Source organism: Esox lucius, chromosome 6 (assembly GCF_011004845.1).
Source record: "Esox lucius isolate fEsoLuc1 chromosome 6, fEsoLuc1.pri, whole genome shotgun sequence".
Lineage (NCBI taxonomy): Eukaryota > Metazoa > Chordata > Actinopteri > Esociformes > Esocidae > Esox > Esox lucius.
The window spans coordinates 5,251,054-5,274,223 of NC_047574.1; the positions used below are offsets into that span (position 1 = coordinate 5,251,054).

Sequence of the window (23,170 nt, forward strand, 5' to 3'; positions counted from 1 at the left end):
ATTCTAAAGGACTTTGAATGTCACATAAGTATTTCATGAATTTATTTTTTACGACTGATAGACATATAGATAGATTGCCACAAACAACACACTTTTCCTCCTCTTTCCCCCAGAACATTATACATTGTAACCTTATAATTACCACGTCAAGACAAAAAAGAATAAAACAGCCTAACGATATATGTGAAACTGATTCAATGCATTGCTCATTATTTTCAGGAACCAAACAGTGAAAAAACTAATAATGGGATACATTACAAACTACAGTTATTGTACAGTAACGGTAAGTGATGTTCAACTTTAGAATACTGATATTGAAAAGTGGGTTACATTGATTATTATGAAGTGCATCAATGAGGGGTTCATGCACAAACATTGATTCTATCAGAGTTTTTTCTTTAGTCGTTAATCTGATATTGTGTTACATTTCCTAAGTGGTAGTATCGGTGTCGCCCAGCCCTAAATGACCTATGGTTAATCCACGCTCAGTTGGCGTTACATGGGAATAAGATATGAATCCACTTTTTTATCCTGTTGTCAACCAGATGGTGATGTTAATTCGTACAGTGATAAAAAATTTAAAATTGTATGTAAGTGTTTGCTATCAACAGATCTGGTACTCTCTATTTGAATGAGTAATGGTAGTTTGTAATAAACAAAATCAAAGTTTAAATGAAAAAAACAATACTTAAAATAAATAAATAAAAACTTTATTCACAGGCGTCAGAACAGAACAGGATCTTTTCGTACGATTAATCGATTCCATGACGAAACAGGTAAGATTTATTTCATTATCTGCTATATCAAATCGTGTGCTTATGGTGCTGGTAATATAACATGCAGTGTTGTCTAAACGTGATTGTTTTGCTGAATTTGGCGTATTACTAAAGATAGGCATGCATGCGTCAGTTAAGAGCGTGGCATTTTATGTTATTTAATTTGTTATTTTTTAGATTTCCCTCTAAATTCATCTCGCTTTTGGTTTGGAGTGGTTTAATTATTGTAAGCATATTAGATGAACAGTTGTACATTTTGATGTGCGATTAATGTGTTTAATATTATAACACTCAGTGGCCTCACTTTATTTCGGGTTGTAGGCTCATACACGTCCATATTTTCCTAATGTTTCATTATTTGCAGACTCTTCTATATCGTTTAATGTGTGATATTTTAGTTTCCTAATTCAAACAATAATTTTTATTGACATGAGAAACAATGGATCTTTAATATGTATTTTTCTGGTGTATGTGAAAATTGCGTATGCTCTTAAGGTTACTGAAATGTCATGTACAGGCCCATTATGCTTTATTTACGTTGTAGTCAACGCACCGCCAATTTGTTTATGCTGGGCCTAATTGACGGGTGACTTAGCTATCAACAAAAATATCTGCTATTTTGTATTTGTGTAGTGACAATTTAGCAATATAGAAATGTTAAAATACTAATGATTTGATGTGGCTAACATACTTTTGCAAAAAAATAAAATATGTGTTCAATAACAATAACCACTTTTAAGTATGACGGGGGGCCACTTGAGTCGACAGTGTTGCGCGTTTCCTCTACAGCCCAAATACTCCCCAAATGTTTTCACTCTCCGCTGATTTAGGGGCATTTCAAGTGGACTACACACCAAGTTCGCGGAATATGAAGTGTCTTTGTATATTGTTAGATATAAATATTACATTTTCTTTATTTACATTTTGTCCTCTCAACGTATAAAATGTAAACAAATTAAATTGACTGTACTCCTCGTTTGCTGTTAGCGCGGTATCAGCCTGGATATGATCAAAGAGTAAATGACGCTGAACAGTCAGTTTATGGATTTCTGTTTCTTCAACCGAGACCCGAGAAATAAATCAGATCATGATAACTCCAATACTCCCCAAATCACACAGATACAGATGTAGGCTATGTGGTGCCCTCTCTCGCCTCCAATGGAGAAAAGGCTAGCCGTGTTTGGAGCTATTAGCTAAAACAACAGCTTTAAATCACTTTTTTAGGTGATATATTTGATGTTGTGAAATGTAATTTAATTTACACGCTTATTTCCCCTCTTGGAATTGCAGCGATGTTGTTCAATGTAAATGCAAGTATGATATAGTGTGTCATGCATTTTAGCCTACCTAATTACTCATTACAAATATTTTATATTTGATTAAAAGCACCGCTTCTTGGTTTTACATTCATTCAAGATGTAACGCCGCTGCGCGGGATAGGATTGCTGTTATTGCACAGACGCTGGGAGCTCAGAGTGGAGTGTTCTGTGCTCGAGCTGTAGCCGTGCATCACAGACCAGAGCTGCGCGAGGGGAAGGGAGAGAGAGACAGGCAGAGCAAAAAGAACTGAGGGCGAGCGCACCTTCAGCTCCACGCCATCTGTTAAAGCCAATGCTCAAAAATTACTCAACCGTACCCCCGACACCGCTTTTTATCCCGAGAAAAATCATTGTTAGCGGCTCAAAATAAACAACAGATTGCCCATTAGCACTTTCCCCCCAAATATCAGTAGATTAGAACAGTGCTGATGTATACGGTTATGGGTAATATTTACATCGCCCATCTGCAGCTGAGATGTGTGTTTGGGATTATCTTGGGAAATTGAATAATAAAAAAAACATATTTAAAAATGTTGTTGTCGGCTAGACATTCAATTAGGCTATTTATTTATATAACTATATATATATATATATTATTTTTTTTTTGCCTTGAAAAATGTATTAGGCTACGTGAAAAAAATTAAATAAACAGACAATAAGACATACTTTACAAATCTTAACACATATAATAATTAATGTAGGCTGTGTTAATATTAGTGTGTGTAGCCTACATTATAATAAATTAAATAATTAATGAATCCATTTATTAATTTAATGTTAGCAATATTACTGTTTCGGTGTAATTTATCCTGGACCTACATATATGTACTGAACGGCACATTTGCGGTGTATTTTCCAATTTAATGATTTAATTTGTATTTCGATGTATTTTTCGGTTTGATTCCAAGGCTATTATCTATGAAGGTCAAGACAAAAACCCAGAGATGTGTCGAGTGCTCCTCACACACGAGATCATGTGCAGGTAAGAGATTGTTGTACTGATTAGCCTAGATTTCAACGATTGTTGTTTGACATGCTTATTCATTTATTTGTTTGTTTCTTTAATATTTATTTCTTTGCTTTATTTTATTTAAATGCCGTGTTTGTGTTTTTGAGAAAACCCATAGTTACCTAAATGTATTGACCCATCAACCTCAATCTCTTGTTGCAATGAAAACATGTCGATCCCTATCGACTGCCTCAAACACTATTTTATATAGGCTAGGCTGCGTATTCTCAGAGATAAAACGATGCCAAATGGAATGTATTTTTTTTTTTCAAGCACAACTGATGCCCATAAGGAATTTCAGTCCAATCTCGAGTTAGGGTTGGCTATATCTTGTAGTTCAACTGACACAAAGGCAAACACAAAAAAGAAAACGATTCTGATGACGGCCGTTTCCAGTGGAAGCCAACAGACTATCATCTTTAAAAGAAAACTTAAACAGAACTTATGATAACCCCGTTACTTCGTTGATTAGCTGTCGTACTGTAGGGTGACCCAGAGATTGCCTACTCACATCAGAGGTCAAGCTTAAAGAGGTCACAATAGCCTACAAGCCGACATATTGCTCCAAGAGGCACAGCTAGTCCTCATTATGATGCTATAATATACAAAAGGTACGTTTTTTCTTTAGATGTTGGCTTGCATATCAATTAATCTTTCGGAGTTGTGTGTGAATGGCCTACACACTCATTTTAGTATGGACGTTTCCATGGGAACGCAGATGTGTTTTGGAGCTCTGTAGCCTTAGTAAAGGACTTTCTTTAATCACTTTTGCTTTTAAGCGCTTTACCTGCCATATGGCGTTAATTTAGCTAATTTGGACATGTAGCCATTATAGAACTATGCTTTTTTAAAGTGTGAGAATGAATCATAATGTTTTTGGTATAATTTCAACATGAATTCAAACTCAAACTGTGTTCCAGTTGGTCAGGGCCTATCCATCTATCTAGCTAGGCCCACCACCTCAAAGCCAGCTCCTGTAAGTGAAAGACCAAGGCAGAGGCCGGCTTTTGAGCGTCATAATGAGTAAATGCACTATTACAGACGGACTGGTTGAAGGTGGCATCTTGCATCCTCTCCAGAAATAACAGCTTGACAATTAGAGGCAAACAAAAGCTGAAGCTGTGGAAAGAATTATTCCCTAGCCTCCTGGCATCTTCTCTTCCCAGTTCACCGCTAATGCAAACACCTCAACATGTTGTCTGTCGACTTACAACACACATGCAGCAGCAGTGCTAGGCAAGGCTAGGCTTGTGTCCCAACTGGCACCCCGTTCCCTTGTGTGATGCACTGGTTTTGGCCGGAGCCCTTTGAGAAAAGGGTGCCATTTGGGACCCGAGCCTAGATGTTTACACGTTTACCCGGCTGGGTTCCATACCAATCAGCAGGCCTGCAGGCACCGCTCACCCAGCGTCCGCGTCACCGAGACACTGTCATGCCCAGATAAAGATAGAATTAAATAACATGGGAGGGGGGGACAACGTCGCAACGCAACACTGAAATGACGTTTGGGATAACACCCTTAGGAATCCAACTCTGTGTTAACCCGCACGTGATCGCAAATCTGACTTGATCACCTCGTTTTCTCCACTGCAGTCGGTGTTGTGACAAGAAGAGTTGTGGCAACAGGAACGAGACCCCCTCAGACCCCGTTATCATCGACAGGTAAGAAAAAAAAAAACAATCCACGGTTTTTAGATTTAAAAAAAATCTGCGGCGTAGCTCTACTGCCATAATAGTTTCTCCAGTGTAAAATGGAGATGTGTGGATGAAGCCCGTCGTGGTTGCGGTCTTAACAGTGTGGGAGCGTGTGTATGTTCCTCGTGTTTTTGTACGGATGAGGTGTCATGGCCGCCGCATTGCTGTCCTCTTTGGTACCAAGTTTGTCTCCCTCGGTGTCTCTGCTGTGTTTGTTGATCTCTTGCTGGGTGCACAGGTGGGTTGACTTGGAAACCCGGAGGTCTCTGTAGGGATTAGGTAATTGCCCGCGAGTTGTCAAGGGAAACCGTTTGTTCAGCCTTTCCTCTGGCTGTGGCGGCGTGCTTCCAAGGGAGCCAGTCGTTTTTGCCTTGCGAGGGCCGGGCTTTACATTCAGACATGTATCATTGAGTGCAGTGGCTCTCTCCTAATTTGGGAACAAGTGTTTTATTCTGTACTCTGTCACTCATTTCACTGTACCTCCCTATGAATGTGCTTGGGTGCCTCCTCAAATGGGCTCGTTGTCCGGGAGCGCTTGATATCTTGTTAGATGTGTTGTTTCCTAGTTACTGGTACTTCTACTGGCGGAGCATAGTCGTGGTTCACTGGATGCGAACAAGAAGTTCGGTATCATTTGTGAGAGGAGGAAATTGATGTTCATTAGTATCAATGCCAGGAAGGGCCACATCAAGGCATGCTGTCTTTACCACTTGGATGACTACTGGCCTTGGTAAAAGTAGTGCACTGAATAGGGAATAGGGCGTCGTTTTTGGCACGCTGGGGGACACTGCAGTGAGTTAGGATACTAGAGGGATGGGTCCTTTATATCACAGAGCATAACTGTGGTGTTACTTTTGTACACACACTGTCTGTGTATGTGTGTGTGTTTGTGTGCATGTGTGTGAGTGTCCCAGGATCTTCTGGCCACACAAACCAGTGAGCGGTTGCGAACGACAAGGGTCCCGGATTAAACCTTTTGTTTTGTTTTTGATGCCTGTTGAACTTTGACCGACCACTGCTCTGAGCGCGAAAGCCCGGGGAGGGAATGTGGACATGTTGGACCGGGGTGAAATATGTGCCACCAGTGGAAAGCAATGCTAATGTTTGACTTGTTGGAATAGCTATTTGCTTAGTGGAATGTTTGGTAGCTGACAGAGGGAACGTCTTTCTTATTAGTAGTTGTGCCAACCAGTTGCTGCCTTCAGTCAGTCAGTCCGTCAGTCAGTCTGTCAACAGGAGTGTGGCTGTGTGTCAACTGGTGGAAAATAGAACTCTCATATTACTCATATTACTCACATTCTGGACTGGAACGACTCTGGCTGAATTTATGAATGTATGTATTCACAATCACATAACACGCGTTTTGGGCGGGGGTCTGTATATTTTGCATTTCACGCCGCTGCCCGTTATTGCTATGCCCGCGCTGATCTGTTGTTGTGTCAGAGAACCGAACAGCATTTTATTAATGGGATATTGTCTCCCGTACTCAGGCAGAGGTAGAAAGATCATTTTCAGAACCACAGATGCTGTGTCTCAATTTGATTGCCCGTTTGTTGCGAGAATCTTTGTTCAAATGCAAACACATAGCGTGTTTAAGGACAAGTGTATACATTTGCCCTACCGAAAAGTTTAACCACATCCATAAGAACAGTATTATTTTAACACTGTGAAAAACGGATCGAATTAGGACATTGCGCCTGTACTCCAGGAGTAAAGCTCTACATGTTTATGTGTGACATCAGCTTCTACATGCTGTGAAATTAACTGCTTTATTTGACAGCGAAATAAAAGCTTTTGCTGTGTGTGTGTGTGTATTTGTGTGTGCTTGTGTAATGTCATTTGTGTAATACTAATATGTTAACAAGCAGAATTTACTAGTTCTTAGTTTAGCTCTGTTATCACACTGCAATGTTGCCGATTTTATTATGATTTTATTGTTATTGCTCAACTATCGTAAATTTCTGCTTCTGGCAGTGCCGACTGAGAGTGACAAGGGGGAAGAGATTGCACTGACAGTCCAAATAGCTCTTTAATTGCTGCACAACAGATAAGACGTGCGCTGTAATAACTCAATCAAAAGTGGCGCAGAGTCTCACGCGTGTCTAGATGGCTCTTCTGCAACTTCAACAGTAAGCATGCTGGTTGTGGTGTGACGTGGGGCAAACCCACGCAGCTGCGCAGGCCAATTCCTTCCCTGCCCACCTACCTGGTGAGTTTCATGGGAAGGCCGAGAAACATGAGGCCTTGTCACTTGTGGAGCTAATGATACTGTATATTTTGCTTCAAAGAATAATTTGGTGAGTACCATAAAACAGGGTGTCACTGATATAGCCAGCGAAGGTTGCTCTTCCCATACATTTTGCTTTGTATTTTCACAAGAATACAGTCAGAGGTATCCTGTGTCCATGCGCTTTGTGCTTCAATCTCAGCCGACAATGAAGGAAATAGAAGTAAAACAGGAAACAGAGTAGAGAGAAAGAGGGAGTGGATGAATTGAATCCCGGGAAAGAAAAAAAGAAGAAAAAACAACAACAAAAAAAAAGAAAAAAAAGAGGATATTGTGGTGGAAGTTCTAACAGTGGATGGATAAAAAAGCTTCACATTCTCATTGTGATGTGAGTGAATGGGGCCGGGGTGTCGTTTTCACAGAGGAGAGGCGGCTCCGTTCTGTGGAATCACTAAAGCAGATGGGTCTCATTAGGCTCAGCTATTGTCTGCACATCACTGCTATGAACAGATGATTTTATCCTATTGCACCCTGCACATCCCTCCCAGGCGGAGAATCACTGCTACACTCGTCTACACTGATTGTAGTGCTAATGTATGTGGGTGCATGAGTAGAGATCACATGCGATGCGAGAGGGAGGAGTAGAGGGAGAGCGGTGTGCCGTCCATTGTTCTATCATGTGTCTACATGTGTGTGGCTTCTTGCTCTCGCCACATGCAGCCGAAACGGAGAGTGTGCGAAAAATGCTAGATTTCTTTTATTTTTGTAATTTTTTTTTAATTAGCTATCAGGTTGTATTTTTATTGATGCGTCTTATGTTCCTGTGTTGAACGGTTTCTTGGAAATGTGGGTTTTGCATATACATGCACAGTGTCCAACTGTTGGATACTGAAAGGGCTGATTGTTGAGGCAGACAAGGGAGGTCCGATTACGTTACAATCAAAACATCTAACTGCCGAGTTATAGTGAGAATAGGGATGGAGGGAGGGATGGCGGGAAAGAGAGCGAGAGAGAGAGAGAGAGAGAGAGAGAGAAAGAGAGAGGGATATAGAGTGTTTGCACTAAAGAAAGTGCCGGATAGAGAAGCAGAGAGAGAGAGAAAGAGGGTTGGAGGGATGGTTTTGCACTGTCGGGGTATGCTAAGCGGTCTGGTCTCGTGATCCATTATCGATAACGCTCTCAGCAACATTTTCCCAGATGGCACATTGCGCGGCAGGGCAGTCGTACTGCTAGTTGGCATGAGAGAGGACAGTAACTGGCACACTGGCCGATCTGGCATTTTTTATGGAGTTTAGGAGACTTATCATTCCAAATGTGTCCCATTTTCCTGTAGTCAAGCCAGACATCTGTTTATCCCATTTTCTCTTGGACTTTGTTACAGCTTTAGGTTTTGTTAAAAAAAAAAAAAAAAAAGGAGAAAAGTTGTTCAGAATTAACAGCTGTTGCAGAATTTTGTTGTTTGACCTGAGTCGATTTTACAACATTTGAAAATAACCCTGAGTCTACTCCTGCATTGTAAATCATCCATGTTCATTTATATTGTTAGATTCATTAAAACAACCTGTACATTTTGTTGTGTCACCACTTGGCTGCAGTGGGTTCATCTGCACCACAACTCCAGCTTATGTTTTTGGATCTGGTAATGGCCTTGTGTCTGAAGGCTGATTGGGGGTTTCCTAGCCATCAGAGCTTCCTTTCACTTCCTGTTACAAAGGTCAAGAAGGCCAACCTCTCCAGCAGCCACCCACTGAATAATTCATGACATTGACTTTTTTGGTATCCATACACATAAGGGTTGCATCCCAAATGGCACCCTATTCCATATATAGGGCACTAGGTACATGGACCCTAATCAAATATATTGAAGTGCAAAGGGAATATGGTGCTGTTTGGAATGCGTCCACAACCTGAACTGTGCAATTTCATTCATTCATAAGGCTCATTTAGAAAGAAACACCTTGCCAGTAGCAAACAGTCAATGTTGGGTGCTTATATTACAGCACTGTGTTCAGTGTTTACCCAATGACCAGTGTTTTCTGTTCCCTTCCAATATGCAAGCATACAGACAACTTCAAGAGCTGTTTTGTGTTTTTGTCCCTTCATGGCTTTTTTACTAAAGCATGATTAAACTAGACTCACTCTGAGCTGCTGTACAAATGCCAGCTTTTATAAGGTCAGCTCTTTTGTGGTGAAACGCTATGTAAATTAGGATCTGCCGCGAAAAAGGGACATTAAATTAAATTCAATTCATTGTCTTCCTTAATGTCATTTACATTTTGGCTAACGCCGGGTCCTGGACGGACTGTCAGGAAGGATTTCTGAAATCATTTTAATTACATATCAGCTTAGAAACAGAGGGGGAAATGAGGGTAAGGTGGGGGGGAGGGGAGGGGGGGGGCAGTGGTCCTACAGGATGGTTCTAACCTGGGAATGCTTCGTGATGAGGAAGGTGAATTGACTAAAGGCATAGTTCAACAAAATTGCAGTTACACATTTTCAGCGCATGAAAATAAATATTTAGAAATGGTGGCCACATTACCATAAAAAAAGCATGGATTGCTATCCCATCTGTGATTTTGTAAATTGGGTGGACGTCTTAATTTAATGTAATATTTTCCTGGTATGTGCATGGTCAGTAATTCCACTTCTCACCTACTCCTACATTTCTTCTGATGACTTTCAGTAGAATCTTATATATTATAGGTACATTTCTGTAGAATATTAAATATTATAGGTTCATTTCAGTAGAATATTATATATCATAGGTTCATTTCAGTAGAATATTATCTATTACAGGTTCATATCAGTACAATATTTTATATTATAGGTTCATTCACAAAACATAATACAGTATGACGCGTGCTTATAACAAGATCTACTCTCATTATAAATGTATTGCCCCAAGTGAAACTTTACCTTTGCCTCCAGGTGACTTTCGGCAGTATATTGTTAATGTTAATATGCGTAGTACATCCAGTTTTAAAATGACTGTCTTCCCAGGCATCTACTTTACCTGCGGCCTAAACAACCCAGACAGAGTTGATATCAAACACACAGTCTAGCTGTGATTAATGAGGGTGCCTGTAGGAAATACAGCAGGATGGTGTCCACCTACTGGAGCTGCCGTGTTCATCCGGACGCTCTACACAGGTGTGAACATCTGAGAGTTATTTATGAGCCAGTCAGCCACCGCTGAGAGAGGGGGTGGGGGGGTGGTGGTGGGAGGGAGACAAAATGAGAGTGAGAAAGAAAAAGAGAGGAAGAGAAAAATAGATGTACTAGTCTCCATTCAAGTTAGCATTTCTGGCCCAAACATGCTGTTTTCTGGTAGAAGATAAGTACATCTAGTCTGGGCCAAGTGGTGGGTTGAGACGAAAAGCCACATATTTTGGTGGTGTTTTATTCTTTTTAGTTGTTCTGCGGTTGTAGGTGATTAAAACTAGCCTGTTAGTGTTTGTCTAATGTGTAATTGCCTCTACCACCAGCCACTTGTTTGTGGGGCATGTTTCCATGGTCAGGCCTTTTGAACTGCCAGTCTCTGCCTGGGTTTTCTTGTTTGTTTGCCCGGCTTCCCATTATAGCTGTCTGGTTTTGCCTTTGGCATGTTAACCTACGCTGTGAGATCCTTCTACACGGGAGTGAGAGGGTTTACGGTTTGTATGTTTTAAAGAATAGCAGGAGAGGGCTGGTTGAGGTGAGGGAGGGGGAATAGAGGGAGTAGGTGAGGGAGAAGGGAGACAGCAGTGGCTGTCAAAAACTGCGCTGAGTGAAGGCTCTTGATACAAAAAAAAAAAACACCCCAGGCTTTTGCTTACCACCTTATCAAGACAGAGGGTTAGATAGCAGACCTCCACTATTGATAGTCATTTTTTTTGGATGGTTTGATGATTTGCCTGAAAGAATCTAACTTACCAAAACCCTGTTTCAGTTAATGTATTTTATGAGAGTGAATGTGACCCAGAGTGACTAATGGTTATTATCTGTAAATGGGATATTTTGTGTTTGCACATACTGAATTTGAAGTTTGGAAACACAACAAATTCACATTTTCCCATGGACTCTCTCTCTCTCTCTCTCTCTCTCTGTCTCACACACACACAAACACACACCAATATCCAATTTCACCCATACATTTTACTTATTATTTTACTAATATTTCTCACCTTAATTGTCTAAAAAGTGTTAATCACAATTATCATTTGACTGTGCTGGCATGCGATTGGTGATGCCCAGGTCGGAGTGCTAAACTAAATACTAAGAAAATACCCAGGAAAGTGTGTTGGCTGTCCCCTATCCAGCGGCTGTGTTCCAGGGTGACGTCGGTGAACGTCGGTGAACGTAGCGCGTGGTGATGTAGCCTGCGTACACTGGGCTCCCCCTGATGACTGGTGCGCTGCTTGGGAAATGAGTTTAGCATGTGTTGAGAGGAAGGGACACACATTAGCGTTGTTGTAGGACATGTTGCAATGGCCAGACCCATACACACACACACACACACACAGGCCTGCGGAACAGGACGGCTCCAGCCAGTCGCTGCTCAAGACGAAACGCACTCACACATCTGGTGAAAAAGAACAGCTCATTTGCAAAAAAATAACTCTGTGTGTGTGCGCACGCATGTGTGTGTGTGTGTGTGTGTGAGTGTGTGTGTGTGTGTGTGTGTGTGTGTGTGTGTGTGTGTGTGTGTGTGTGTGTGTGTGTGTGTGTGTGAGTGTGTGTGTGTGTGTGTGTGAGTGTGTGTGTGTGTGTGTGTGTGTGTGTGTGTGAGTGTGTGTGTGTGTGTGTGTGTGTGTGTGTGTGTGTGTGAGTGTGTGTGTGTGTGTGTGTGTGTGTGTGTGTGTGTGTGTGTGTGTGTGTGAGTGTGCCCTCGTCTCACTGATGCCGTGATCCAGATAGGAACGGTGTTTCGCTGGAATTTAGGAATTTCTTGGCTGAGGCGTCACAGTACAATTACTAACATATAAATATTATTGACTGCGATAAATAAAAAAAAAGGGGGTGTTAAAAATCAGGGCAAACAACTTGCTCAAGCATTTAACTGTTCCGATGCGCAGTAAGAGGAAAGTATGGATTTTCACTGCACACCGAGCCATTTCCATCACCCTACAGCAGCGTCTTTCACCGTGAAAAAACCCACTCATACTTTATTACACATTTGGAAAATCAGACTGAAGGAGGAAGACGTGACGGGTGGCCAGTCCAGCTGTTAGTGAGGGCGTGTCCCAAAGGGCACTCCGTCCCCTATATCGCCACCGGACCCTAGTCAAAAGTAGTGTGCTGAGCGGGGAGCCGGGTGCCATTATGAGTGCATTGTATTGAGAGGCAAATGAGCCGGCTCAGTTTAGGTCCTCAGCCAGTGAGCATAAGACGGGACTGTTAAGCGGGGGGACATATGTGTGCTAAAAAGGGGCTTTATGCGCTTGTCCGCACAAAGGGGGACACTCCTGTTTTGTTGAGCGGTGTGAATGACTCTGCCAGTGCTCTGTCTGTTCACAGTCAACACTGAGCTGGAACCAGGGCCGCACAGAAGGTGGCGAGGGTCCAGACACACACACACACACACACACACATAAGTACGCAGTTCTTTAATACCGAGCCAGGCTGTTGGAGAGAAGGTTGTTACCCAATAGGTAGCAACGGGACGTGTTGAATAACGACCAGACAAATTGAATCCATTTTCTTTAAATTTCAGTGCAGATTTTTTTTTGGAAGACACTTTTAGTTTTCGTGACAATCTCCTCACTCCACTCAGATCTTTGGATTACAGCGGCAGGAGTTGCCAGTTGGATTGGTCCAAAAAAGCTGTAACACTCTTTCATATCCTATTATATTCTTTGAGGCTAAGCCTTAGTTTTACTTTGATAGGAAGTCATAATTGGCAATTTGGTTTATCACTGATTCCTGCTTTCACTCTCATTTTAAGGAGGGATCTGTTTTTTAGGCTTTACATCCTCTAAAGCGCTCCCCCAAATCTTCCCCTCGTTTGATGCTTTATAAACCCCGTAATAAAGAAAGAAAACATTTGGCAGGCTTCAGCCATGATGGCCTGCTATACAGCTTTCCACTTCATGCTTTAAGGCTGGGATTCTGTATACACAATCCAAAGGCACCCTATTCCCAGCATAATGCACTGCAATGCTTAACCAAAACTGGATTTGTGCTTCTTAAAAGTAGTGTGCTACATATGTTACCAGGGAGACATGTGGGGTTCAGCCTGTATTTGTGGTTTTCCAGTCAGTCAGATTCAGGGCCGGTGTGTTGTTGGTTTTGTGATTTTCTGATGAAATTCACAGCATTCTTCTCCTATTAGAGGACCTTGGTAATCAGATCAACGTGCCGCTCAGTGTTCTGCACCGCCCCCCCCACCCCCATCGCTATTCCCCAGGAACTCTGATGTCCTCCCCAGTCCCCCCTCACCCCGCTTCTCCCCTCTCCAATGAGCCCCTGTTACCCCCGGTACCCCACCTGACCCTCCCCAGCACATCTCCATCCTTTCCCGTTTTTCTGAATGTGGCAATTTGTTGTGTGACACAGGAGAGATTAGGTTAGGAAACAGTGTGTGGATTGCATTGGACATGGTGCTGGTCCCGCCAATTTCAGGTCACAGAGCCAAGATCCAGACACTGGGCAGCTAGCACACATCAGTTACATCGGCCCGCCCTTGTCCAAAGTAGCTCCCTTTTCCGCTTTCTAGGGTACTACTTCGACCGGAGCCGCTTGACACTAGCGCTCAAGGAAATGGGGTTTGAGTTGGGACCCAGTCTGAGAAATAGAGGAGGGGAGAGAAGAGCGGCGAGGCAGTGGTCCTTGGCCACAGGACCCCCTAGGGACGACTCGGTGGAGGGAGGATCCACAGAGAAACCTTCAGAAACACCAGCAAATAAGTATCATTTATTAAAGCTGACATCTTATCTCTAAATATAGCCTGGTCCAGGTCCGAGATGGCGCCCTATTCTCTACAGAGTACACGGCTATTATCCAGAATCCAATGGGCCCCTGGTCAAGTAGCAGTGTGCTGTCTAGGGAATAGTGTGTTATTTGGGACACGGAGCCAGCCTCTGTCAAAAGACCATCATTAGGCCCATCCCTCTTCGTTCTCCTCTATCATATCTACTGGGTCTTTGTGTCAAAACTACTTCTGAGTTTTGGGTTTGGGTTTATCTCTTCTCGCCTTCGTCGAGAGCGACGCCTCAGAAACTGAAAGTGTTCAAGATAGGACTGCTTGGTATTCCATTGGACTGCTGTCTACAGCAGAATGATGCAATGTGGAAAAGCCCTTACTCTGTGTGGATCTTAAGAACACCACACTGCGCCGGATCTGTAACACAGGAGACATATAATAATAAGAAGAATTTGTTTTTGGTGGTCGTAACGTATCACACGTGATACAACATTTACTGAGACTTACAAACGGAGCCCCCCCCCCCCCACACTTTGGCTGTAGTTACATAAAATCAGGACTGAACTAACATTAAAGACTGAGCAAGTGTGTAAGAGAGAGAGAGAGAGAGAGAGCGAGAGAGCGAGAGCGAGAGAGATTCAGATTAAGAGAAAGAAAGAGTGAGAGAGAAACAATGATTTTCACTTCACACAAAGAAAAGCTCAATAACAAGTGGTGCTGTTGTGGGTTCAGCAAAGCCACCAAGTGAAATGCACGTTCTCTCCAGCTCAGGGCTATTTGTCATTATAAGTGAACCAGTGCTCATGTTTCTCAAGACCTCATTATCGTAACATCCCCTCCATTACCAAGTCCAGAACCCCAGTCCTTTTCTCAGCACTGCGGCCCAACACACATTAGTTACCATTTATTAGGCTTAAAGCACTAACTAATTTACATTGTTTTAAATGTGGGCTGTGATGTTGGTTTAATGTGTAGGCTGCAGGTCAGGCGACGTGGAGAAGGCATCGTTAGAGACACTAAATAAATAAAGTGTCGAAATGTGTTTACAGTATTGTTAAAAAAAAGAAACGAAAAAACATTGTGTTCTTAATGCATTGTTACATTTAGGTCCAACCCCCCCCCCACCCCCCCCAGGCGTTGTAATAAATAAATGCATTCAAAATGTTAACTCTTTGTTTTGGAGTTGTGGTAAATTAGATCGCATAACGTGGGTATCATGAATATACCACCACAAAGCCCTGGATCCAGTTAGTCTGTGTTGTACTTATGAACTGGACACAGCCGTGGTATGTTGCAGTTCACATTACAACGTTACAGCAGAACCTCCCAAACAACTATGTGCACTAAATTACAAACTGCGTTGTTGATCTCCCTCCAGACAGCCTCATTCAAGCGGCATTAACAAATACACACGGCAACAGCTCCGTTTTGTTGATATAGTTGCTGCTTAAGCGAGGGCACTTCATCGGGAACAGTGAGCTGTTCGGGACTCAGCCACGGCTGCTCTGAAGCCGGGGGTTGTCAGTAATTATCTCCCAGTGAAGAACGTTACAATGATGTCTCTAGGATGATGCATTGATTGCAGATTGGGAGCGTGGTTTAACTGTCATGTCAGGAGATAAGGGGGAGCTGAGGGATTACTAATTCTTCCTCACCCTGCCACATCCTCAGCCAGCCAGCCAGTTTATTAGTGGGAATGCCAAATGTTTGGTAAACTCATTAGGTTTCTATTTAATGCTACTTCATCATCTTCATAGCTGGTCGGTGACAAGAGAGGGGAGTGGGGCTTAGTCCAGGGGGTTAAACTACCATGGTGATTTTCAGAGGGCTGAGACCATCTGATCTATCAGCCACAGTGTGTCGTGGACGAGCTTGTGTGTCTCTAAGTGCTTTGGACAAATACAATTATGTTTGATTCGAAGGCCTAAGCCTCAGACAATCATATTTGATATATTGCTATGTAAGGATGTATTTTCTATTTTTTTCTTCACATGATGGTTATCTGTAGGATGAGGAGGAAAGGGGGGCTGGTTTCAAGGACCCCTGACCCCCTCTGTTATCACACTGAGTCCGACCAGTGGCTGGGTCCTTTCAAGGGCTCTTCAGAAAACTGAATGGAAGCCTGTCCTGTTTGAAGAGAAGTGAAACCATTAAATCAGAGACAAGTTATGGTTCTGCTGTACGGTGAGTGACTGTAGGTTTTGGATTTTACACCTCAAAGAGAGAGAGAGGGAGAGAGGAGAGAAGTTAAAATGCTAGATATAACGATTTCTTTTTCTTCTTGAACATTATAATACCTTTGCTCATTGTGTGAAGTGGAACTTACTAGATCTGTTAGCCGATGCGATTGGGATAACAAATTTACTGATAATGTAATTCCCATGATCCCCCGTCAGACAGTGGCAGGTAATATGTGGATCGCTAAGGTGAACTATTGATTTACCACGCCTCTTGATCTTAATCATCAGAAATGAGGCACTGAAATAAAAAGTACATATCTTACTGGATTCTGAAGTCCATGTCTCAGGCTGTTGGATCTATATTTGGGTCTGCGAGCTGTAGAGTTTTCCTTGACTTCATGCGGGAGGATTTGGCCACAGCTTTCCTTTAACCCCCAGATATTCCAGATCCCCATCTTTGTTCTGAGAGAAAAAAAAAACACGCCCAAAAATCCCTTGAATAAACCGGAGTGAAGTGAGCCTTAAGAGAGGTAATACATTATGACAGGAATTTCCTCTCCTTGGTTCTGTGGTGGTGCAGCAGTACAGGGGAAGGTCCTGTGTTAGTTCACTCGTCTTGATTTACTTTGTGATTAAACCTGCTGGTGGTGCCGGCCAATTGAAATCCGATCTCATCCGCGGGCCGGCCGATATTGATCCCTATTTAACATCAAGGCCTGGAATGGATCGGCATTGATTAACAATAAAAACACTGCCTGGCCCGTCCAGCCGTGAGCTCGATATGCTGAATGAAAAACCATTGTGCCACTGGCCCCCGTTGAACATAAAAAAACAAAATGAGGCGACCGTGGATGTAAAGCCAACACATGATAAAAACGGCCAGGCTCCACTTGACTTAAGCAGATGTATCTGGGAACGTGTTCGTTTAATTTCGGATAAAAAAAAAAAAAAAAGAAGGATGTCTTGCTCATGAAAGCGGAATCTGGAACACTCGGAATGTGAGTGGTTAGCATGGGGGTGTATAAGCCAGGTTCCTGTCTTCTCACTTACCAAACGCTGGAAGAATGTTGTGGATTCCTGCAGAATCCAAAGTAATTTCCGGCTTAAACACACCTGCACACACACACACAAACACACACCCACACTCACATCCCCGTACCTTATTAAATTACCACACACGCTGACGAGACTGTGTGGATCTGTTGACAGCTCGGGATTCGATGAGAGGCTGTCCACTTGGAATGATGTCCCAGTGTCAATGCATCCCACTCGCTCTCCACTGCTGGCAACTAACGAATGCCATTCTCTTAGCCCATTGTACATCTGCGCCGGAGCATCTGAAAGATATTATCCAATCTTTAACGTTGTTAAGTTTACAGTTGGATAATGATGGAGGGAAAACCACAGGTCCCTGTAGGGCACTGTGTTTAAGGCATACTTAAAGACAGGGAATGCTTCTGACAAGACCTACAACAGACTGGTTAACCAGTCACACACAGACACATACACGCACACACACACCCACACACCCACACAAAGACGCGAGCAATTCCATCAGTTTTCAATTTGATTACTTAACTGTTGATTAGGACTCTGCAGATGGAGTGAGGGTAAGATAAAGGAGAGGAAAACAGAGAAAGAAGAGAGGAGAGGTTGTCCCCTCAAGTACTGGAGGATTATTTAGCTAAGGTGAAGTCACTGGTTTCCCCTGTCAGAGTCAAGTAATGAAGAGACTAGCCGATCACAGTCCCCTCCAGCCATATGTGTGTCTCTCCATTCAGATTGTAGCATTTAATTGTTTTCCTAGCATGAGGCTGAGCACAGCGAAGTCTGAGGGATCTTTCCAATTCTCCAGTGATACTATTTAGTCCACATTTGTTGCTTGTGTTTTTACACCACAGCTGAAGTTATTTCAGTTCTACTGGACCATGTGTGTTCTTTTTTTTTTTTTTTTATGTCTCCATTTGCAAATGAATGTTTTGTAAGTGCTCGTGGTCTGGCGGTGTTCCTTTGCCTTTAGAAAGACATGCGTTGGTATTAATTAGGTTCAAATGATTCAGCAACATGCAGAGGCCTTGGCGTTTGGTTTCTTATCTAGTCTGAGGGTTGGGCCTCTTTGGTCACCTCCTTTTTCTTCCTGACCTATCCTCTCTCTCGCCTACTCAAACAACACGGCCTGCCCCCCCACGCCCCCCAACTCTGCCCTGCCCCGCCTGCCCCCCCCCGTTAGCAGCCCTGTTACCTGACACAATGCAGATGACTTCAAAGTGACCCTGACACTTTTTTACTGGCTGCCAGCCCAACCCACCCAACCCAGACTCCGCAACGCCCCTCGAACCCCTTCAGCCATCATCCATCCCTCAAGAGGTCACTTTACAACTCACGGCCGCACCTTTAATGGCACGACCGCTCTGTCTTTAATTGCTCGGAAAACAAGCCAGATACACGGCGTTGGAGCCAGATCTCCCCGAGTTCTGACTGCTGTTATTAATTTCATTGAGACAATGAACACATTGACTTTGCACTTTCGCACTTCTCGTTGTTTGGCTCTCCAGGGATCGTTAATGATGTCGGCCTAAATCAACTGTGACCCCCCGCGGTTTTTGTAGTGCTACTATTAACCTAACTATGTTTAACAGTCTTTCTACTACTTCCATTAAGTAGTTCTATTACTACTACCCCAGCGAACAGACAGACCTGCTATGGTGATAAAAGGCCTAGCCACACACAACCACTTCCCTTAGCCCACGGATATTTCTTCTTAATAAACATCTTGAATAATTAATGCTTATTTTTTAGCCCCCCGTTTCATTTTAACACACGGACACCTTGAAACTGTTTTGTCACAGACTTGTTTACCCTGAAAGAGATTTCGAGAGGTTGCGTCATATCCCTGCTGTAGTTGCAGTAGCTGTACTGTAATTAAAAAAGCTAAAGTATTGCTGCTAGGAAACGCCCCCGCCTAGCGCTCGCTAACAGTCTCCCAGTCTCTCTAACTAAACATGTTTTCAAACGGGAAAGTGTAGAATGTGTAATTGTAACCCCCAAAGGAAGTGATTACCTTGTAATCTCAAAGCATAAAAAGGTCATCTGTCATCTCCATTAGCTGCTAGCTTGATAGCATTAGCTCAGGCAGGGGCAACACAGTTCTGCTTTTACCGCATAAGCATCAGCGCAGGAGGGTATTAGCGTGTTAGCATTAGTGCGGGCAGGGCCAACACACTATGGTATTAGTGCAGTTAGCGTTAGCACAGGGGGCAACGTAACACAGTCAGCAGCTACCTCCTCATTGAAATCTTCCCCCTGGCTCCCCGACCCGTGCGCTTTTTTTATACACACGCTGCAAATTAGTATTAGCCACCTCATGCCTTGCTTGGCTCTGTGAAATGACTGTAACAAAGGCTCATTTTGAAGAGGTCAGGCTCCCTGCTCGATGATTTGTTGTTCATGAATCTACTTTGTGCCAATTTGTGTGTGCAATCAGAAACGACTTGGGGGCGAGGCAGATAATAATCACCTCACCCGCCCGCGATCTAGGGGAGGGAGGGAGTGTGTGTGTGTGTGTGGGGGGGTGTGGGGGGCGGGGGGCACCCCTATCTGACCACGGAGAGTCAGACAGATTCCCATTGTTGGAGATTTTAATCACCTGCCTCTACCACTGGCCCAACACCCCAGAGCACAGCTGGCCAACCTTCCACCCCCTGGCTCTCTCCCTCTCTCTCCCTCTCTCTCCCTCTCTCTCCCTCTCTCTCCCTCTCTCTCCCTCTCTCTCCCTCTCTCTATATTTATGATAATTTTTCCTGTGTCTTTTTTTTTTTTTTATTGAAATCAGTGTTGACTGAATCGAGTAATCCTGATTAGCAATCTCACTGTATCCAGTCAAGAGTGAAACGCATCAGAGCGCTGTTGGCTCACCAGGACGGAGTGAAATTGAAAAGGGAGAGAAGGACTGAATGCTCCAAAGACTCTTCATCCACTCCGACCCTGATGGCGCTCCGGATATCACCGCCTCGCAGACACACACTGACACACACACACACAGACACACACACACACACCAGCCAAACCAATTCCTCAAGCTCGCTTCCATTTAACGAAAGACCTGGTCGTTGAGTATTAAACAATGTACACAAGGAACAAGAGATGATGACGGAGGGAGAAAGGGTGTGTTCGTGTGATGGTGTGCACAGTAAATGGAATTAATCACTCAGTGTTGTCTGTTTTGATAGCGGGTTGTTTAAAAGAGAAACGGCATTATCTGTACACTGGCGCATGAGCCCAACATGACGGCTGTCCACATTGGCCGACCCAGTCTCGCCACGCCGCGAGGACAAGAAGGGAAGAAAACCCAGACAGCGAAACGCTTTGTTTTGGATTGAAGGGGGGAGCCAAGACACGACACTGCTGAGGTGACGGGAGGTAAAGACGAGGGGTTAGAGGCTCATCCACCCCCGTTGGTGACCCCTCCACAGGTTGAGAGGTAGTGAATTGGGGGGGGGGGGGGGGGGGGGGGCAGGGAGAGTGAAGTATGAGGGCAGGCCAATCTATCATTAGTAGGCGCATCAGACAGGGTGGCGGCCCGTGCGGTGCTAAAGAGGGAGGGGGGTGGAGAGAGGGAGAGATGGAGGGGAAGGCTCTACCTCCTTGACAGGGGCCAGGGTGGCGGGGGGCGGGGGGCGGGGGGGGGGTGTTAGCAGAGGCGACAGAGAGCTGTCAGTCAGACCGGCGAGGATTCACTCAGCCTAATGAACAGGGAACAGGGACAAAAGAAACCCAGCCAACAGCACAAGTCCAAGTGTATCTGCCTGTATCCACCACTCAGTCCATTCGGCAAACACTTCCCACAGAGTTCCTGGGATCCCTAAACCCGTGTCTTGATGGCTTTCAGTGGGAACTGTGTTGCAATTATTATCTGTGTAGCTTACTCACACTGACAGAGAATCTGCCTTTATAACCTTGGCACCCCTCATTTTTGTTTTCACTCAACACATGTCAAGTAGACAATGTTTTTTACTTTGTTTGTTTTTGTCACTGAACATGATCATGCTGAAGAAGAGAGAATGACATTGTCTTTGTGTTTTCGTAAGAACGTTTTAAAGTGCTGAAGCTCCCTGTTCAAGTGTGATACAAACAGTTTCCACCATCCAGGCAAATTAAAATCTGTCATCTGGAGCCAATGTCTGTCCTCACGTTCAGTGAGCTCCTCCGTTCCAGGCGTCATTCAAGTCTAATCCCCTTTATTCTTACCAGCAACACCACATCTTGAGTGGCACCTGCAACGCTCTTAAATGTTAATGACAAATGTTTTGATATCTTTAGGTTGTTTTCTTCACACGCTTGTTAAGGACGAAGCAACCGTGTGTCTTAAGGCTCAATCTTTAACAAGTATCCCTTCTAATCAGCACTCGTTTTCTCTGTCAGGCATGCTGGAGAAGAAAGACATCCGGCTACCAAAAAGGCCACGTTGTTCTCCTCTGTTCACATTTACACAGAAACATATCGGTTGAAGGATCGGGCTGTGAGTTTGTGATTCAACAATTGTGCTTATTGCCTAGTTTGGCCATCATTACTTTTCAAGGAACAAAAGGAAATAACACAAAGCTGCTCTTTATTTATAGAGGAAAGTGAACTTCATCAGGTCTACTTGGAAGCGTGCTTTTCCCTTAATGTAATGAAGATGCAGCATACATACATCATCTACCTATTATCCTCCTGGGGTTCGACCTGGCTTGTATGCTAAATGGTGCCTTATTGCTTCCTTAGTGGGCTAACTATGCCCAAGCCACATTGGGCAGTAGTGTGCTTTGTAGGGAATAGGATACCAATTTGGGTCTCAACCCACCCATGCTTCTTCCGCTCTGAGCATCCAAGTGGGAAGTTTAGAAGTCCACAATTTATTCAAATATTGATATTTCTGCTTGTCAGGAGGAGAGTGGCCTCTCTCCAATGAGTGTTGTTAGGAATAAAATGTGGGAAAAGGAAACGTGTCAGATAATTCATGAACGCGGTTCACTACTGTGAAATCAGATGGGAGAAGGGAAAAAGGTGTTATTTTCCCCCGATGCAGAGTAGAAGCCAATAGAATAGAAAAATTGCGCTCACTTTTCCATCATGTCAGGCAAATGTTCAATTTGGATCCTCTATGGGAGTGTTTTATTTTTTTTTTATATAAAAAGCTTGATGTCTCGCCTCAAGTGAAAGACCTCAGACTCATGAAAACGGTTTTCAGTGGGAAGTTTGGGATTGTCTACATAGTGCTTCTGACGAAGGACCTTAGCGTGCTATTTGGAATTTATCCTTGGAGGTTTGAAAATGATGTGTGTGTGTGTGTGTGTGTGTAGAAACGAGGGGTGTTTGTTGTTCTTTCCCCTCTGAGACCCTCCATTTCCCATCCCTCCATCGGCCAATCAGATTGCAGCTGTTTTACGAGCGCCGGGTAATCAGCAATGGTTCTGCATGTGGCTTGCATTAGGAGACGTCCTAAAAAGCTATGACTGACAGCTCTAATGACGTGAGTGACGCGCTCCGCGATCGCACACATTCCAGTCTGGTGAGCTCCGGATGATGGACTCTGACTCACTTTTAGTTTCTTTCCCAATTGGCCCCCTGCCCCCTTCATAGTGCACTATTTTCCAACAGGGCCCCATTGGGAATGGGGTTCAATTTGGGGCACGTCCTAACACCCTCCAGTGTAATGTCTGAGTGCTTTTGAGATGTGCTCTATGCTTTTCCTACAAGCAGGAAGGAAACCCACGAACCACACATCAAATAAATCAACACATAGTCCAGTACATATCTTTTTCCAGAGAACTGGAGGGCGTCGAAATACAGAATGTGGAGCGCATTGAGACACGCCGTTTTAATAATTATTTAATCAACATAAAAATGAGTAAGAAAAGGGAAGCGCTTTGCTTGGCGTTCCGGTTGTGTTGTCTTCTGTCCACAACCCCTGATTGATGTAGTGGTGCGGCATATGTGGAATATATCTCTGTCTCTGTATCTCGTTTATACGTGAGAAGCGCTTCCTCCTGCCGCTATCGTCTTTGACAGGAATATTCGCGGG

At 43.7% G+C, this 23,170-nt stretch overlaps 1 protein-coding gene across 12 annotated transcripts in view; it reads left to right on the forward strand.

The window, feature by feature from the left end:
• Nucleotides 1-23,170, forward strand: part of ebf3a (EBF transcription factor 3a) — a 102,805-nt gene that overhangs the window by 1,312 nt on the left and 78,323 nt on the right. For all 12 annotated transcript variants that reach the window (XM_013134113.4, XM_013134110.4, XM_013134114.4 and 9 more), the window contains exons 3-6: nucleotides 220-283; nucleotides 721-776; nucleotides 3,004-3,077; nucleotides 4,698-4,766. In XM_013134113.4, the coding sequence (XP_012989567.1) occupies nucleotides 220-283; nucleotides 721-776; nucleotides 3,004-3,077; nucleotides 4,698-4,766 (263 nt within the window). The remainder of the gene's footprint in view (nucleotides 1-219; nucleotides 284-720; nucleotides 777-3,003; nucleotides 3,078-4,697; nucleotides 4,767-23,170) is intronic.